The sequence below is a fragment of the Erpetoichthys calabaricus genome, chromosome 14, assembly GCF_900747795.2.
Source record: "Erpetoichthys calabaricus chromosome 14, fErpCal1.3, whole genome shotgun sequence".
Lineage (NCBI taxonomy): Eukaryota > Metazoa > Chordata > Cladistia > Polypteriformes > Polypteridae > Erpetoichthys > Erpetoichthys calabaricus.
In genome coordinates this window covers 9,296,135-9,315,475 of record NC_041407.2, presented here as the reverse complement: position 1 = coordinate 9,315,475, position 19,341 = coordinate 9,296,135, and the positions used below count along the sequence as shown (strand labels likewise).

Sequence of the window (19,341 nt, the reverse complement as noted above, 5' to 3'; positions counted from 1 at the left end):
TGCCTTAAAGAATTGAGGTTGTTTAGAAAGGAAAAGGAGATCCTATCCGGTGCAAGTGTGGCAGTCCTAAGAATTTGCTTAGTGAGTGTAGATTACGGACACTTGCCTGCCCAGATCAGAATTCCTTAAAATTAACTTTTACGCAGTGGAGCCCCCTGTAGAGCAGATCCTGCTCTGGTCCATTGCTGTCTAGATAGAATCGAGACCCTTGAACTCCTAAATCAGAACGTTTAAGACTGGAGCCTCCACAGTGTAACTTCCTGATTGCGCACCCATGTCTTTTATGATAGCCATTACGTCATTGCCCTCCTGAATTGCACTTTTTTAAATTCAGTGCCCCCAGCACTGCAGTTTCCTGTGTTGCACCCATGGCTGTGGCGACACAGTTTACAGCAAAGGCAGATATTTTTAAGTGAAAATACCAGTAATTACCACGGCAGTGCTAAAAAATGCGTCCACTGTGTTGCTCTTCATCTCGCCTCACTTGTGTAAACATGAAGTAAGTGCAGCAACAGCGGCGTTAAACGGAACCGTTTACAAGGAGGCAAGGCCCTCGTGTCAGACGCCATAACCCTGTGCCTCTGCCGGCCTGCAATTAGGGCTAATTGTCAGCCTTGCTTCGAAACGCCTCTCGCTCTCCACTATTATCATAATGCTTCGGCGAAAGGGAAGAAGTGACAAATAAATAGATTTAATGGCTTTTAACTCGACTTGCACACTGACAAGGCCGACAGGAACCCGAAGGGCTCAGCCAGAAGTGCTGCAATTGGGTGCCGGGATGTAACTCACTTTTAAATGCGGCTAATTTTAACGCCATTTTTCTTTTTTGCATTGCCAATTTGCATATTTGTCAGACAATTTGGATTGGTCATAAATGTGAATCTGGAGGAAAAAAAAATGGAAACTGTGGTGTGTCAGAAACCTGCAGAATATGGAAGTCATAGAAGTCATGGAAGTCCTGCGGCCACCGTCTTGGGGGAGGCACCACTGAGGCATAAGGCATCATATCCCATGACCATTGTGATATCTATCTATCTATCTATCTATCTATCTATCTATCTATCTATCTATCTATCTATCTATCTATCTATCTATCTATCTATCTGTCCAGATTTTGAAGTTGACTAGCACATCTTACAATTTCAACATAGAGTAGGGACCCCACTCCACCCCCACAACCATGACTTTTCCTAGAGCTGCCACCTGGCCAAACTCAGCAATTGGGGGAGTAGGGCCTTTGTACGAAAGGTGACGAGGAACCCAAGGGTCATTTTTGCTTAACTCCAGAGAACCTGCATGGAGATGGGAGAAACCATCAATGTAACACTCCACCATTCTGAGCTTTATGACACTGTGGCCAGACAGAAGCTTCTCATCAGTAAAAGACACAAGAAAACCTGTTTGCAAAAAAGGTACCTAAAGGACTCCCAGGCTTTGAGAAAGAAATTTCTCTGGTCTGATGAAACCAAGATTAGCATCATATCTGGAGGAGACCAGACACTGTGCACCACCTGTGTAATACCATTCCAGTGGTAAAGTATGGTGGTAGCAGCATCAGGGACTGGGAGACTAGATAGAGTTGAAGGAAGGCTGAACGGAGCAAACTACAGACATGTCTTTAATGAAGACCTGCTCCACAGTGCCTTGGACCTGAAACTGGGCCAAATAACAAAGCAAAGTAGGAGTGGCTTATGAGCAGCTCTTTGAGTTGCCCAGCCAGAGCCTAGACTTGAACCCAAGCAAACGTTTCTGGAGAGACCTGACAATAGCTGTCTACCGATGGTCTCCTTCCAGCCTCACAGAGCTTGAGAGGATCTGCTGAGAAGAAAATCCCCAAATCTAAGTGTGTGAAGCTTGATGAATTAAAACCCAAGAAGACCCCAGATTGGAATCTCTGCCAAGGGGGCTTCAACTAAGTACTTAGGAAAGACTCTGAATACTTGTGTCAGTGGGATAGTTCAGTTTTTTATTTGTAATAAATTTGCAAACATTACTAAAATCCTGTTTTTGCTTTGTCTTCTGGGGCTTTGAGTGTTGCTTGATGAAGGAATAAAAAGCATATTAATGATTTTAGTATAAGGCCACAATTTTGTAACAAAATGTGTAAAAAGTAGAAGATCTGAAGACTTCCTGAAGGCACTGTGTGTAAACGTTCCCAGTCATAATTCTTTCTCTTAGCTCTCTGTTGTTTGGAGATCAAGTTGTATCAGCAGCTTCTTTAACTTTTTATATTTTTTCATGTGCATTTTGACAAGTAGTTCAGCTGAGGGTAGCTGGGCAGCTGGTGCCTCATGGATCCATCATCCTGCCTTCAAAACCCACACCTGCTCCTTGTCTTGTGGAGTTGGCAACATTCCTCCAAGTCTGTGTGGATTTTCCTCCCACATCTTCAGCAGAGGGCAGGTTGGGTTGACTGCATGAGTGGACCCTTTCTTGGACTGGTTCCTTGTCCAGGGTTGGCTCCTGTGTGGTGCCTGATGCAGCTGCACTAGGCATGATCCTGGATTATATGAACAGTAGAAGGGGTTGAATCCTTTTCTGGATAATCTGTACCCATGGCAGCTGGTGGGGGCACTTTGTGGAGGTGGCTTGCATGCTAACATGAACCATCAGAGAGAAGGAAGGTATATAATCTTAAGTTATCGGTGATATACCAGTTTAACTCTTTGAGGGCTGAATATTTTTTTTCCAGAAACCTCTGAAAAGCACACAAAGCAATGGTTTCATACCAACATAAAACGCCTGTTCCTGCATGCTGTGGCCACCAGCTCACCAAGAATGAGTGGCAGGCTGGCTGCCAGACTATCTTCCCATTTGAGAGGTAGCAGTGCATCACAATCTGGTTTGTACCTCTTGTCATTATAGTGGTGGTCCCCCCTGAGGCAAACCTATATAAACACGTTCAGCACCAATGATCAGCTGGGGACTGGTCAGCTGATGCTGATACCTCACATTCATTTTTGAACACTTGTATCAAAATCAGAATCCGACAAGTCAGAGTCCAATTCAGTGATAATATGGAAAACATGTCCAGAGGGTATTTTGCTTTACACCTTTGCTTCGGTCTCTTGCCAGATGTCAATGCCATTTTTGCTGCTGTTTGCTCCTCACTACTCACGTAAGCGCAGGGAATGTCGGTCAGACCAACGAAGTTAACTCTCCTTCTAGCAAAGAGAGTCCAACTAAAACATAACGTTGGGTTCTGTCACCGTTTACAGTGGATTACCACCATCAACCCCACCTTTTGACAAAAGTCGACATCCGCCCTGAAAGAGTTAAGTGACCAGTTAACCTAACATGGTGGGGCGATTTTGGAGGAAAACTGAAGTATCTCCCAGAGAACCTCACAGATGTGGAGAGAATATGGAAATGCAAGGACAACAATCAGGCAGAGCAAGTGAATGTAGGTGAATCAGTGAGGCCACCGGCAAAGTGAAAACCTTATCTTAATGAGTCCATTTTAATTTGACGTAGGCTCCAGGTGGGGGCACTTGCAACCCCTTACTCTTAATAGGGGCACTTTCACGTTACAAATTGATGCACAAGACTTAAAAACCAATGAGATGCCAACATGAATGATATCTTCATTAATGCAACAAGTAAGACTATGGCTAAATATTCTGGAATCACTGTAAAATAGGTGATATAGGAAAACAGAACTAGAGGTGTTCAGCATTAATCTCAACTTTCAGGGTCACAAGTTCAGTAGTATGTGGTCCTGTTTGCTCCATTTCTAATTAATAAGGAGGGGCTTTGCTGAGTTTGGTGGGCCTACAGCAACTTTTACTTCCTCTCATTTTGTCTTTTCTTTCCATCCAGGATGCTGGAGTACTCTCTCAACCTGCAGAACGCCAGCTTCTCAGCGGTCCGCACTGTCCGAGTCCTGCGACCTCTGCGAGCAATCAACCGAGTTCCCAGTAAGTTCTCCGTCGTCCTCTCACCTCCTTCTGTCCATCATTAGAACTTCACTTTGGTGACCCAGTTGGGTGTTCAGTCTGAATATCCTGTAACTGAATACTGGGAAGTAAGCCAAGGGATTTGTTGGTCATGAATTAGCACCACTCTGTAGTTGTTCTTTTGAATAAATTCTATGAATTAATTTCATCCATCCATCCATTTTCTGAACCCACTTATCGAGGGCATGGTCATGGGGAAGTCGATCAAAATTATTGGAGTTATTTAATGAAGCAGATTTAGCGTAAGATGTAAATGCTGAGTGAACAGGCCATGTCCTCAAAATGGTGTCTCTTTACTAGGAGTGGTGTTTTGGATTGTTTCATTCTGAAGCCAGTACCATCGGTCGTGTCTGTTGCCATGCAACATGAACCAGGTGGTATTCAGGTGATGGGGGGGTGGGGGCAGTCAAAATAAGGGCAGCACTACTAGTCCGAGTACAGTGAAATTCTTACTTGTGTGTCCAACCATAATTCAGCACGTTGCCATTTTTTAGTGCCATGATAAGCAAGAATGCTTTAAAGTACCGGAGTTTATCAAAAAGTAAAGGCAATGTGATAATTGTGTGGTAGCCACAATGGATAGAACCTGACCGAATACAACATGTTAGTGATGGCTTATGGGTAGTTTTAAACACACACCATGCAGCACTCTGTCTTTAGACTAGTTGAAGCCAAGGTTAAATGAACGTGGACACTCCACAGCAGGATTGATTGGACAACGCACCGTAGTGAGAATTCTTTGGGCAAAGTGAGTGAAACCTGCTGAAATTCACCAAAGGATGTTGGCTTAGGCAGATCGGTAAGCTGTTTGGGTATCCATCTTGTGCAAACTTTACGGTACCCCAAGTCAACATGCATTATGGCATGTGTAGATCCATAGGCGATATCCAAATGTGCAGCAACAGCTGACATCATAATCTATTCATAATTCACCATGTCGATAGAGGCTTGTGTGCGCGAAGTTGATTGTTGACCAAATTGAGCTTTGTTGGTCACACCTGCTTTAAGACTTTCTACCCATTCATAAACTTTTCGTTGTGTGATGCTGTTAAAAAACTGAAATATCCCATTGCCACAAGTATTCTATTGCCTTTCTTCAGTACCTAGTTGAAGCCCCTTTGGCAGCAATGCCAGCCTGGGGGTCTTTTTGTGTTTGATGCCTGAAGCTTCAGCCACCTGGATTTTCCCCCATTTTTCTCTGCAGATCCTCTCAAGCTTTGTCAGGCTGGATGAAGGCCTTTCAGTGGACAGCTTTTGTCAGGTCTCGCCGGAGACGTTAGATTGGGTTCAAGTCCAGGGTCTGGCTGAGACACTCAGTGACATTCTCCATGATGACCTATGCCACTCCTGTGTTGTTTTTGCTTTGTCCTGTCAAGGCATTAAGGATATCTCTGCACTTTGCTTCATTCAGCTTTACCTCAGTCGTGCCTAATCTTCCACTCCCTGATGCAGCCACCACCATGCTTCCGCATTGGAATGGTATTGCACATGTGATGAGTGGTGCTTGGTTTCCTCCACACCTGACGCTAATCTCGATTTCATCAGACCAGATAATTTTGTTTCTCACAGTCTGAGAATCTTTTAGGTGCCATTTTGCAGATTCCAAGTGTGTATCCTTATGTCTTTCACTGTGGAGACACTTCTATCTGGCCACTCTGTGGAGTGTTGCAGTGATGGTTGTCCTTCTGGAACTTTCTTCCACCACCCCACAGGTTCTCTAGACTTCAGCCAGAGTGATCATCAGGTTTTCTTGGTCGCCTCTCTTAACAATGATTGCTCAGTTTGGCCTGGTTGCCAGCTCTAGGAAGAGTCATGGTTGTTCCAAATTTCTTGCATTTAAGACACTGTGCTCTTGGCAACCTTCAGTGCTGCAGACATTTTTTGTTACTTTCCCCAGATCTGCACCTTGACACAGTCCTGTCTCTGAGCTCTGCTGGCATTTCCTTTGACTGTCAGACTTTCTACAGACAGGTGTGGACCAATCAACTGAATTGGTCAAAGGTGAACTCCAAACAATGTGTAGAAAACATCTCAATAGACTGGGGCGCTCATGAGCCAGTTGTCAAGGGTCATAGCAAAGGTTCTAAATACTTACGTCATTGTGAGGTTTCACTTCTTAATTTTTAATAGCTTTGCAAAAAACTCCTGGGATATTGAGTGTCTGCGGTGGGTTGGCACCATGCCGGGGATTGGTTCCTGCCTTGTGCCCTGTGTTGGCTGGGATTGGCTCCAGCTGACCCCCGTGACCCTGTGTTCGGATTCAGCGGGTTGGATAATGGATGGATGAATATTGAGTGTTTCCTGATAAGGGAAAAAATAAATGTAAACTAATAAAATAAATGTAAAAAGTGAAGGGGTCTCGTAAAAGAATTTCTGAACCAACTGTAGCTAAGGGTGAAACATCTGCAGATCAAACAGTATTGTGGTTTCATTATTAGCTAGTGAAGGTGGAACCTGATCGGCATGTCCTGCACCAGTGGACATTTACTGCTGCTCATGGTCATCTTCACTGAAATGCTGTTAATATTTAGAATAGATAAGAGGTCCCTTCACAACTCATTGCTGCCAGTGGGCTTCTCCTCCAGTGTGGTTTATCTTTGTTTTAAACCTTGTGTGACTGGAGACCTGGCTGTTACGGTCACACACACTTCTGTCCGGAGGTAAGTTTTAGGATTCATAATGAAAATATAAAGAGACGTTCAGGGTCTGTTCCCAAACTTGCACTAATACACTTGTATCACTTGACTCCAAAAAGCCAGCAGGTTTATTGGCAGTTGTACACGTGTTTCTTGAACAGGGTGACATATTCTCTTGATGTCATTTTCTAGTCTGATTTCTTATCTGGTGCTCCATTGGGGTATAATGATAAGAGCTGGACTGAGGCCCTTAGCTTAATCAGTAGACATCCAAAAAAGTGAATAGGTGGAAATGAAGTTCATACAAGGCACTAAAGTGGATTGGCACTGTGTCCCGAATTGGTTTGCCTGGATAGGATGTGGCCCTTCTATAAACCTGAATTAGGATTAGCACTTTACTTATTTTAAACCACACCTCAGCACTTACATACACATAAAGGAAGTGACAAACCTGCCAGCTATTGCTTAATCTCTGTAGAGAAGCCCATGGTGTTTAAGGGTCCATTTTCCTGTAGCACTGATAAATGGCACTTCGTATACTCGAGAAGGACTGATCTGCCTCAAGAGAAGGCCTAGGAGCTTGAGACGTGCAAGTGGAATGAAGTGAATGTCATGCAGAATGAACACAGGGATGGTGATGCCGTATACAATGGTGCTGAGTGGAGACCTGGCTCGTATCATTTTATGACACCTTTGATGTTGTTTTTAATTATTTTTATCTTTTGATTTAAACCCCAAAGGGTCATGTTAAATAGTTTTACTTGCAGACTTGTGACAGCAGGTGTCGTTTATAGATTTCAGTACTACATTTGATCCAAATTTCTATTAGGCTGTCAAAGTCAATACGACATTAATGAATGCTGTCTTCTCTGAAACAGGGCAACACAGTGCCATCTGCTGGCGACAGGAATTGGAGAACGGATTCTCCATTGTAATGTAACACTTACATGCATAGATTGTCAGACTCGCCAAATTATAATTCAGGGCTGTGTTGGACAGAAACTGTCACAGGACCCACTCACATACACACCCACAATCACCAGGGTCTGGTTTAAAGTCCTTAATTAATCTGACCAGCAAGACTTGAAGAATGTTGGAGGAAACCCATGTAAGAAGATGCTGAAGATCCTCTGGAAAATCTGGGCCTGTGCAGGCCTCTATACATATGGTAGCTGGTAGCGATGCTGCCTGAGACAACAGGTGCCATCAGAGAGACAAAAGTTACACGGTACCAAGTGTAATGGTGTGAGGACAGTCTTGGGGAAATGTTGGAGGAAAGATGAATTTTCTGGGGACAAACCCACATAAACACAAGGGGAATGCTGGACATGTGAGGCTGTCGCACTCTCTGTGTGTCACCATGCAAGGTGCAATGTGGCTTTGTTAATTATTTGGTGGGGTTAGGCTTTAAAAAAGCACAAAACAGTCAAGGTTCCCCCAATACACCCAGAGCTGTCAATGAGAAGAAACTCGTTTGTGTCCCCCTCTTGGTTCTCTCAGATGCAGATTGCTCATCCATCACTAAGTGACTCCTTGAAGCTGCCTCCTGATTTTTCAGTCAACCACTGCTCAGATGAAGCCGTCTCTATCATCCACACATTTTCCACACAAAATCTTAACTTATGTTAAGTTATTCCAACAGAATCAGGTATAAGGCAGGAAAAAACTCTGGTAGAAATCACCCTCGTCTGCTCATCTCTAGATTCTCTGTGACTGTAAAGGGTTGCAGTTTTGTCTTGACTTTTGAGAAGGTCCCACATGAGAGGTTGGGCATCAGACTCCCAAAGAGGTGAGAGTTCAGGGTGTTGTGTTGTAGATGGGTGCAGAATTGGCTAAAACATAGGAATTGTTCAAGGAATTGGGTGATATTAGTAGTGGTGTACAGCAGGTGTCAGTGCTGGGGGCCCCTGTTATTTTTAATATAATTAAATGATTTGGGTAGGAATATGAATAACAAGCTAGTTGAGTTTGCAGATGATCGCAAACTAGGTGGACTGGCTGACAATCAAGAATCTGATGGGATTTGGACAACACACAGGCTTGGGCAGAAGACATTTAATGTACAGTACGTAAATGTGGAGTATTACACATAGAAAATACAAATATGTAGTTTGAATACACTACAGGAGCTCTGAAAATCAAAAGTCCACCTTATGAGAAGGATTTAGGAGTCGTACTGGACTCTACGCTATCAACTTCCCGACAGTGTTCAGAAGCCATTAAGAAGGCTAACAGAATGTCAGGTTATATAGCGCCTTGATGTGTGGAGTACAAGACCAAGGAGATTCTGCTCAACCTTTATAACACACTGGTGAGGCTTCATCTGGAGTCCTGAGTGCAGTTGTGGTCTGCAGGCTACAAAAAAGGACATAGCAGCACCAGAAAGGTCCAGAGAAGAGCGACTAGATAGATAGATAGATAGATAGATAGATAGATAGATAGATAGATAGATACTTTATTAATCCCATGGGGAAATTCACATACTAGGCTGATTCAGGGGCTACAGGGGATGAGTTATGAGGAAAGATTAAAAGAGCTGAGCCTTTACAGTTTAAGCAAAAGAAGATTAAGAGGAGACCTGACTGAAGTGTTTAAAATTATGAAGGGAATTAGTCCGGTGGATCAAGACTTTGTGTGTACATCAAGAATGTGGAGATATAGTTGAAAACTTGTTAAGAAGTTTTCTTTCACACAGAGAACCATATACTTATGGAATAAGTGACCAAGTAGTGTGGTAGACACTAGGTAGGGACCTTCAAAACTGGACTTGATGTTATTTTGGAGGAATGAAGTGTACAGGTCGGGCAAGCTTTGTTGGGCTGAATGGCCTGTTCTTGACAAACTGTGTGTAATGTTCTAATTACATCAAGTGGCTTCCAGTGACACACAGCCCCCATGTGGGACTCGGTAAAAATGACACCAATTACAACTACTAGTGAAGAGCCCAGGCATCACAGCTAATGCCCCCAAGTGGCAGTACACTCAGGCCTCCTACTGAGTCCTCACTCCGATAGCATCTTAGAGAAGTGAGTTTTACAAATGTAAAATCTGCAGTTTTTTCCCTGTTATCTGCCTGGTAGGTTCCATTAAAGTGGGAACGTTCTGAATGCTGCGGTGGGCTGGTGTCCTGCCTGGCGATTTGTTTCTGCCTTGTGCCCTGTGTTGGCTGGGATTGGCTCCAGCAGACCCCCGTGACCCTGCGTTAGGATATAGCGGGTTGGATAATGACTGACTAACTGTCTGACATTCTGAATGTCAGGAATCTTTAAAACATTCAAATAAAGTGGGAGCTGTCAAGTGAAAGTCATTCTCAAGAGGCCCACATCTGCACCACCGGCCTCTGGAAATTTGTCACCCAATTGCTGGCCTGCGGGGATGGCTAAATTGTCAAAATTGTTAACGTGGTGCTAGCACTGATGCTCAATAATTAAGGAGGCCTATTTATATAATGCTTCCCCACTTGAGTTTCATGTTTCCATGAACACTAATTCCTCCTTGATTAAGTTTCTAATAAATAAAATTAATCTCCCAGCCCCTAGGACAGTAATAATCGAATGGCGTACCATAATGGAGAAAGCCATGTTGTCCTTTCATTTACAGCAGCAATAAATGCCTTGCCGACCCCGTCCCCCGCCAGCTTTATGCACTTTGTGAACAATAATTTTGCCATTTATGAACAAAGACAATAAAGATGATAAGCATTTTTTTTTACTATTGTTCATTAGTTATTTTGACAGCAGAACACATAAATTTAGTTGGCACAGCCTCACGGCACTGGGGTCTCACATTCATTGTTAGGTTTTGCAGCATTGGCAGCTTCTGCTACAATCCATAGATGTGCAGTAAGTCGAAGTGGTGCCACAAAACTGCCTGCTGCTGTGTGTGTGTGGGGGGGGGGGCATCAAAATGGGGGGGGTGGAGGCCTGAGCCACTGCATTCGGCTTGCCTGCACATGAGACTTTATGGCTTAATGTAATGAATTCATTTATTGTGAATTTGCAAATTGGATTAAGTGGAATTGAGCATTTTATCTTATATGATGTTATGTTACATTATAATATAATATAATATAATATAATATAATATAATATAATATAATATAATATAATATAATATAGTCCAGTTTAGTTACCTGTGAGCCTACAATTGCATTAAACAAGACCTGAATTGAGATGCATAACACACAGTGGACTCAGACAGTATTCAGGCCCCTCCACTTTTCTGCACACTTTATTATTTTATAGATTTTATGTTAAATTAATAAATTTGCTATTTTTTCCCATCAGTCAACACTCAATAACCCAAAAGGACAAAACAAGACGTTTTCAGAGAGGTTTGCAAATTTATACAATATCAAAAGCTGAAATCTCTCCTATATTCCCAGAAGTGTTGAGACCCTTTGCTGTGGTGGTCCATATTGTGGTCAGGTGCCTCCTGGTTGCTTTAACTCTCCTTGAGATGATTCTAGATCTTTGATTAGAGTCCACCCATGGTAAATTGATTGGACTGGACATCGTTTAGAATGGCACACTTGTGTTTTGGTTTAGGTGGGGTTCCTCTCCTTTTTTGTTCATTCTTGATTCATTTGTCTATTGTTTTGTTAATATTATTACTTTTGGTATTTATTTGCATTCTGTGTGTGTGGGTTTTTTTTTTGTTAGTTTAGTGTCTTTTTAATTTCTATGTGTCCGTGCTTGTTTTATTATGTTCCATGTGTTTTGTGGGTGGTCTACCAAGAGGCGAGGTCATCTGTCCATCTCCGTCAAGGGACTGCCCTCAATCCTATAGAGGCTGAGGAAACGCACAGTACCTGGTGGTCGTCCCGCTCTGGCCATCACAGACTTATGAAGGATGTCACTTCCCACATTAAAGGAACACAGTCTCATAAGAAAAAAGAGCCTGCTCTGCCCTTTCTTCTCTAGTTCCTTTGTGTTAGGAGAACAGTCCAACTTGTCATAGATGTGGACCCCCCTCTCCTCTGCACCCCCACAAGTACTGCTATGTCTTTCTTGTAGCATGGTGACCAGAACGGCCCAGAATACTCCAGGTATGGTCTCACTAGTGCACTATATAGTCCCTGGAATACCTGGTGTGGTATTGTGGTGGGCATGCAAATGAGCCACCCCTCCAGGTAGGCAGTGGTTCACGGACCAGAGAGGCAGCAGGTTTTGCTATTTTACAATTTGTTTGATCTTTGGTTTCTCGACTTTTTATGTCCCAGTTGTCTAGCATGAACTTGGAGCGGCTCAATACACTTCCAGTGGGTAACAAATTAAAAATGTGGAAACCATTCTTGTGTAACGTGTAAGTTACTTAATATTAGCTAAGTGAAAAATGTCAGCTGTGAAACAGGCCAGAGCCCACAGGGTGACGCGTGAGTTGCTGTTTAGAGAGGCCGCGAAAGCCAGCGAGCCAGGCATCGGCGCACCGCGCTGAGTCAGGACAGACGCTAATGGAGACGGATGCACAAGCAGTTCATCAATCACGTCGCCATTAATTGTAAGTGACAGTGCGTCTATCTTAATGTCAGTGTGATTGCGTGGAATAGAATTAGGATAAAAAATGGCTTTTATTGTTGAATTGTTGTAGTCTTTGGATGACTTTGATTGATTGTAGCAGTGCATATATATTTTTTTTTTCTGCTTTTTCTTGTCAGTGTTTGAGTTTTGCTTTTGTTTCCCATCCCTTGCCATTGAATGTGATTGCATGGCAGCGCTGCTTAATTCTTGCTCTTGTCGCCTCAACAATGTTTGCCCATAATGTGCTGCTCCAAGACACTGAAAACCCTTTCCTCTTCATCTGCCATTAACTCCCACTGGAAATAAATTCAAAAGCAACAGCAAAAAAAAAAAAATAGAAGAAAGTGAACAGGCCCTAAAGTGCAAATGTGGAATATCTGAAAAGCAGACAAATTATAAAAGCGTGCCGAGCGAGCGGCCCTCGCAGCCTCCTCCTTCTGATCAGGGGTTTGACAAACTCTGACAGCCGCCGAGTTGTGCCGTGGGGCCACGTGATTAAAACTGAATACAGCATCGCCGCTGCCTCAGGCTAATGCTCGAGTCTTCACAGAGTCACTTCCACTTCTCTGAGTGACTTCAGGATGTCCAGGGTGCACTTGGAAAGCAGGAGACCAGACTGGAGAATTAGACGAAATCGGCTCAAATGAATTTATAAAGTGTTCATCGACTCTGTGGATGGCTTCTAACTGTACTGTAGGAAACAGTTTGAAGGTTTATTTCACATGTCGATTGTTTCCCATTTTGAAATACTGACTTATTTTTGACTTTGTTAAATAACATAAACAATTGATCAGATAAATATAATTTATTTAATTTTACATAATTTAAATTTACACTTATGCAGGCACAAACACACATACACTCTCTCTCAAAGAAAAATATGCTGTAAGTGAAGATAGTGAAGGTAAAGAAGAGAACAGACACAGAGACACATAGACAGACCTCAATAGATCTGTAAAGCAGCTCATTTACTTCATTTGACCCAATGTGTTTAGTTTCAGATGAAATGTTATTGGAGTTGTTCACTTCGTTCAGTTTCTTGTTCAGTTTACTCTACATTTACAGCATGTGTGTACATAATAAATATCATATACATTAATCCCAAGTGTGACTCAGGCTTGGAATTCTATGCAATCACAGCTGAACCCGAGTCAGAGGTGGGGTGACGTTTAATGATCCCCTTCACAGTGTTAAGCCTCAAATTAGGCTCGGGGCAGTATTCTGCTGCCATCTAGAGGAAAAAATAACATTATGCTGCAAAACATCACGAGTATTTCTATGTGTTTTGCCTCATTAAGTTAATTCATCAATATTTATGAGTGGGGCGGAGCCTTAAACCAAAACACAGTGGTGTGTAAACAAGAAGCTGTAAAGCCAGTGAAGTTTATCTGGAAGTACTCTGTGGATCATTCCGTACTAATTTTTAATAAATACAAGAATCCAAAGGAGCCAGACAACGTTCTGGAAAGAAGCAGCCCTGGATGAAGTGTCATTCGCACATACGCCCATTTTTAAACACCCCTTAAATCCATTTAGAGTCACGGGAGGGTCAAAGACTACTCCAGCAGCATTGAACATGATCCAGATGCCCAATTTATTATGTTAAATTATTACTAATACATTCTAAAAGATGTTCCCTATTTATCTCTGTAAACTTTATGTGCAGTGTTGACAGTTTAGACATTAATGGCTATTGGTATAAAAACAGAGCCGACCTTGGCTTCATGTTTAAATTTTCAACAAACAAACGCATTATAAAATGCAAACAGCATGCCTTCTATGATTTTCATTGTCTTTTAATAAGTAACATAATTTTGCACACAGTGTGCACAGAGCATTTTTTCCATATGTATTCTAAATGGAGTTTTAATGAAAAATTACCAGAATGGAGCAATGTCAATGAAATACAGAATGAGGACATGACTCACAAGTGCATAATTTTTATTTTTTTTAGTGCAGTGATTAAATAACAAGTCTTTGATAATTTTGTTAGTGTTGTAATTTTGCAATTAATTGGCAGGCAGTGTGGCATAGTGGTTAAGGCTTTGGACTTCAAACCCTGATGTTGTGGGTTCAAATCCTGCTACTGACACTGTGTGACCACAAGCAAGTCACTTCACCTGCCTGTGCTCCGATTAGATAAAGACATGGAGCCAATTGTATCAGAAATGTTGTAAGTCACCTTGGATAAAGGCGTCAGCTAAATAAGTAAATGTCATTGTGATCCAAGTATTGTTGAAAATGTCAATACATATATGCTGTAAATAAAATAAAAGCAGTTTGTCTAAATGTACACTTACAAGTCACCTTATTAAGTCCACCTGTCTAGCATGAGTTTGGACCCCCTTACATCTGCTGAACATCCTGAATTGTTATGAAGTCAAGAATTGCTGGAGACATCTCCTTCAGGATTTTGCTCCACGCTGACTACAAAGCGCCACACAGTTCCTGCAGGTGTTTTCACCGTGAACATCTCATTCCACCACATTTTAAAGGTGGACATTTGGATTGAACATGGAGGGGATGCAGGCTACTTGTTCTGAATTGCTGGGTATATCATAATAGACAGCCGGCTTCATGTGAGCGCACCGTCAGCTGCCTCCGACAGGCTAAGATTATGAAGGCTATGACTAAAACTCACTGGAAAAGTCATCTAATATGACATAACCTTTAGCCCCTTGGCCCTGTCTGCATAAACCGTGTAAACTGAGCTGGTGCCACATGATTAGCTGGTTGGAGGAGCAGGGTGTTTACATTAAAGAGCAGGTGGGCCTAATAAAGTGGCCAATGAGAGTACAAGCAACAGCATTTTATACAATATTTTCATAGAAAACGTGCTGCCTGAAGTGCTTTACAATTAGTTAAAGAAAGAAGAAATAATTACAAACACAATTACAAACAGAATAGTCTGACACATTGATACATATGAAAGGCACTATATACTAGATTGATAGATAAAGGCACTATATAATAGATAGATATTAAATGTAGCATAGTAGGAAGGATAAGATAGATAGATAGATAAAGCCACTAAATAATAGATAGATAGATAGATAGATAGATAGATAGATAGATAGATAGATAGATAAAGACACTATATAATAGATAGATAGATAGATAAAGACACTATATAATAGATAGATAGATAAAGGCACTATATGATAGATAGATAGATAGATAAAGGCACTAAATAATTGATTGATAGATAGATAGATAGATAGATAGATAGATAGATAGATAGATAGATAGATAGATAGATAGATAGATAAAGGCTCTAAATAATTGATAGATAGATAGATAGATAGATAGATAGATAGATAGATAGATAGATAGATAGATAGATAGATAGATAGATAGATAGATAAAGGCACTAAATAATTGATAGATAGATAGATAGATAGATAGATAGATAGATAGATAGATAGATAGATAGATAGATAGATAAAGACACTATATAATAGATAGATAAAGACACTATATAATAGATAGATAGATAGATAGATAGATAGATAGATAGATAGATAGATAGATAGATAGATAGATATTAAATGTAGCATAGTAGGCAGGATTAGATAGATAGATAGATAAAGGCACTATATGATAGATAGATAGATAGATAGATAGATACATAGATACATAGATATTAAATGTAGCATAGTAGGCAGGATAAGATAGATAGATAGATAGATAGATAGATAGATAGATAGATAGATAGATAGATAGATAGATAGATAGATAAAGGCACTATATAATAGATAGATAGATAGAGCACAGGTGCATTGTGTGTGTTCTTGTGTGTTTGCGCATTTCCTTTGAAGATGTAAAGATTCTACCGTCTACACAAAAAGGTTATTTGAACCTGGGCCTGTTGTTTGTGTAGTTGTGTCAATCAGTTGGAGCAGCCACAGTGTGTATGTATGCCTCTCTCTGTCTCTCTAATGTACAGTATATACAGTATGTGTATATCTGTATATTGACTGAATGCCAGTTATTTCAGATGAGCTACTTACAAGTGTCAGAGGAAGATGCTTGATAATAAAAGTATGGTTCAGCTTTCCCAGGTGGTAGCTTTATTCTTTTTCTTTTAACCACTTGCTAGAGGGTTGTAGAAATAATGAAGAGGTGCCAAGGGCATTCATATACAATCTGGTGCCCAGTAAAACAAGCCATCCATCCTCAGTCCCCTTGGAAATGATTATTGTGGATGCACAGATTCAATAGGAAGGTCCTAACAATCAGGCAGGGCACCAGAAGAGTTTCCTTGGCTCTTGGCTCTAAACCCAGATGGTTTCTGCTTTCCGATGTCAAAGAGTCAGGAATAAAGGAGAAAAGATGGCCTGTCCCTTCAGATATAATAGGGCTCAGGTGTGCAAAGATGTCCACAGGACCTTCCGGGGTCATTCCTTCCCGTCGCTAAGTTTTTTTGAGGAATGTGGCTGAGCTGTCCCGTAATCAGAAGGAGGATGAGTTTAGGGTCAGGAAGTGAGCACAGCCAGTATTGTATACTGTAGCAGAAAATAAAGAAGAGTTAAAGAGGTGAGAAATTTAATTGGATGCATGTTCACTGTGGCTTGTTGATTTATTGTTCTTTTTGTATTCTTCCATGTACCTCTCTCATAAAACGTTATTTGTGTTAAATACATTAAATCCCCTCTAGCACATGCTTGAAAGAATTTCCCTGTACTTTGTACACGTGACACTATAAATCTATAAACCTATAAATCGGCCCGTGTTATGCTGGCGACAAACCACTCACTTGTGACAATACATATGAATATGTGAGAATATATTAGGAGAGATCAATCAATAAATTTATTGTAATTTATTGTAATCTTTGGCACTGCATAGATGGAGCAGAACGAGTCTCATCTGACTAACAAAAAGCTGAGCTGTTCATCTAGAGCCTGAACATAACAAACAAGTCCAGCACGGCAGGCATAGGGAAAAGGAGCAGAGTGCGGCGTCTCAGCCACATACTTAAGGGAAGCTGACATCTGCCACCAAGCCTTATGGTTCTCTGCCTCACCTTTCCAATCACCAAAGGCTTATCTGTGATACTGAGACATACAAAGAGACCTTTAGCACTAGTAGCCTTAACATACAAACTCATTTTTTGCACTCGTTCATAAACTGTGTGTCTCATTAGGATGTTAGAACAAAGGCAGTTCAATACTCCACAGATATCTTGGCTTGAAAAGTCAGGCTAACCTCTGCTAGCTACAAAGTTTCTCTAACACTTGCTTCAGCAGCACACGGCCCTCTTGCTGGTGATCTGAAAGCTCAAGTGCACAGTTCTTAGTTGTCACTCTTGAGATGACAGGAGAATGTAAGTGTGTTTTTCCTGAAGCTCTCACTCTCCAAACTTTGAGCCGAATTAGTGAAAACAGTTTGCCTGAGTTTGTATTGCCGTTGACTCGCACCACAAAGCATCACAGTTTAAAGATTTGCACTATGGTGAACTACTGGTGGCCAGTCATGAACCTGTGGTCTCCTTGCAGCTGAGTTCCTATTAGAGCAGAGCCGAAGTGCTTCTTGGTAACGTCGCTTGTTCCCCCCTCTCTCTTTCACAGCGCCCACTCCACCCATCCACAATGGCAAATGAACTGCCATGGGCCCGCACCACAAAGCCTCTCATTTCAGTGGACTGTACTGTGGTGAGCTGCTGGTGGCCATGACATCTGCATCCTTGCAGCTTGTGCTAATAGGAAGGCTCCTTTAGTCGGCCGCGCAGGAATTGTCTCTGAACATCGCAAGCGAAGCGCTCCCTATTGACGTCAGCTGAATTTTCCCTCTGTCAGTCCTCTCCTTTATGCGCAGCATTGCCACTACACTCCTCTTCACACTGAGATGCTTCATGGTGCGAGTCCACAGCCATCCAGAGGTGTTCTCAAATGGCACCAATTACACTCTGCTTTAAATAATACACATTTCTTAATTTCTTTCCTTTGTGCATCTTGTAATGCTGTAAGCTGTACTGAAGTGATAATCGATTATTAATGAGCTACATGCCTCCCCATTAACACTGCTCGCAGCTTCATAATTATCGTTTGCGTCTCTAAATTGCCTTTAAAAAGTTGGCAATCTTCAAGTATTTATACCTGAGGGAGAAAATGAGCTGCTTGTCTACACGACTCGGTATTTGTTTATCAGAGCTTGTGTCCGTAGTGCGACCTCAGGCTCTCAAAAGTGACCCTCGGACTGCATAGCCTTGGTGTATCAGTGCAATAAAACACGAGTGTGTAACGTTCGAGGTGGAGCCCACACAGCGTTCACACAGTCTGAAGACACCTACTTTGAAACTGAATGAAGCGAGACGAGGGATCTCATACATCAGTGAGCCCCTGGTGCTGTGAAATGACTTGTCTATTACATTTGTTACACGTTTATTTTTATAGATTTAATTATTTTGTGCTTTCATCAATGATTTTTGGTATCAAGTAATCCATTTTTAATGACAATTTTTATGAATTAAAGGATGAGTTTGGTATTTTTAGTTTCTTCACAAACAATGAATATAATGAATATTTGCAATTGAAAATTGTGTTCTAAAGTTAAATGTTTTCTTAACATTTTTAAAAATACGTACCCAGTCCCAACATTGAACCCTATGGGGCATAAAGTATTAAAACTACGTACATTTTTCTTTCCAAAACGGATGATCCACATCTTACGATTACCCACACATTATAAGAGTTTATTCATGTCATTTTTGAACAATAAAAAACAATATTATGAGATTCAGCCATTTTGAAAGACGTCCAGCGGTGTGCACTCCCTCAGGGCTTGTCTTCTTCTGCAATAACCTTTCACCCCCCAGAGTGCGGTTTCCCCTCGAAACACAAAATCACAGTAAACCGTTAATGCCACATGGTTAGTTTTGATTTGATTTACTTCCGTATTTATGTGAGAACTCATAACTGCAACCAGAAAACGTATCCTCACCACATAAAGAAACAGTACCGGGAATATGCGATAAAAGGATTATTTCGAAAACCCTTTTGTTGTCACAGACATGCATCGAAAAAACACAAAAGGCATATTTTCTTTTATCAAAACTGAAAGAGGACGCATTCAGTGTGTTTCTATGCTTTTATTTTCCATGCTCTGTAAAATTCATTATATAACGGATAAAGGACAGGATATGTGATGTTCAAAATTTTGTGAGGCAAATGCATATATATTATGTTTGTGAAGAAATCATTTTGACTTTAAAAATACCAAACTTATCCT

General features: G+C 41.4%; 1 protein-coding gene across 14 annotated transcripts in view; it reads left to right on the top strand.

Annotated features, from left to right (window-relative positions):
- cacna1g (calcium channel, voltage-dependent, T type, alpha 1G subunit) overlaps nucleotides 1–19,341 on the top strand; it is a 453,630-nt gene that overhangs the window by 222,826 nt on the left and 211,463 nt on the right. For all 14 annotated transcript variants that reach the window (XM_051936495.1, XM_051936491.1, XM_051936490.1 and 11 more), the window contains exon 5: nucleotides 3,820–3,917. In XM_051936495.1, coding sequence (XP_051792455.1) covers nucleotides 3,820–3,917 — 98 coding nt within the window. The remainder of the gene's footprint in view (nucleotides 1–3,819; nucleotides 3,918–19,341) is intronic.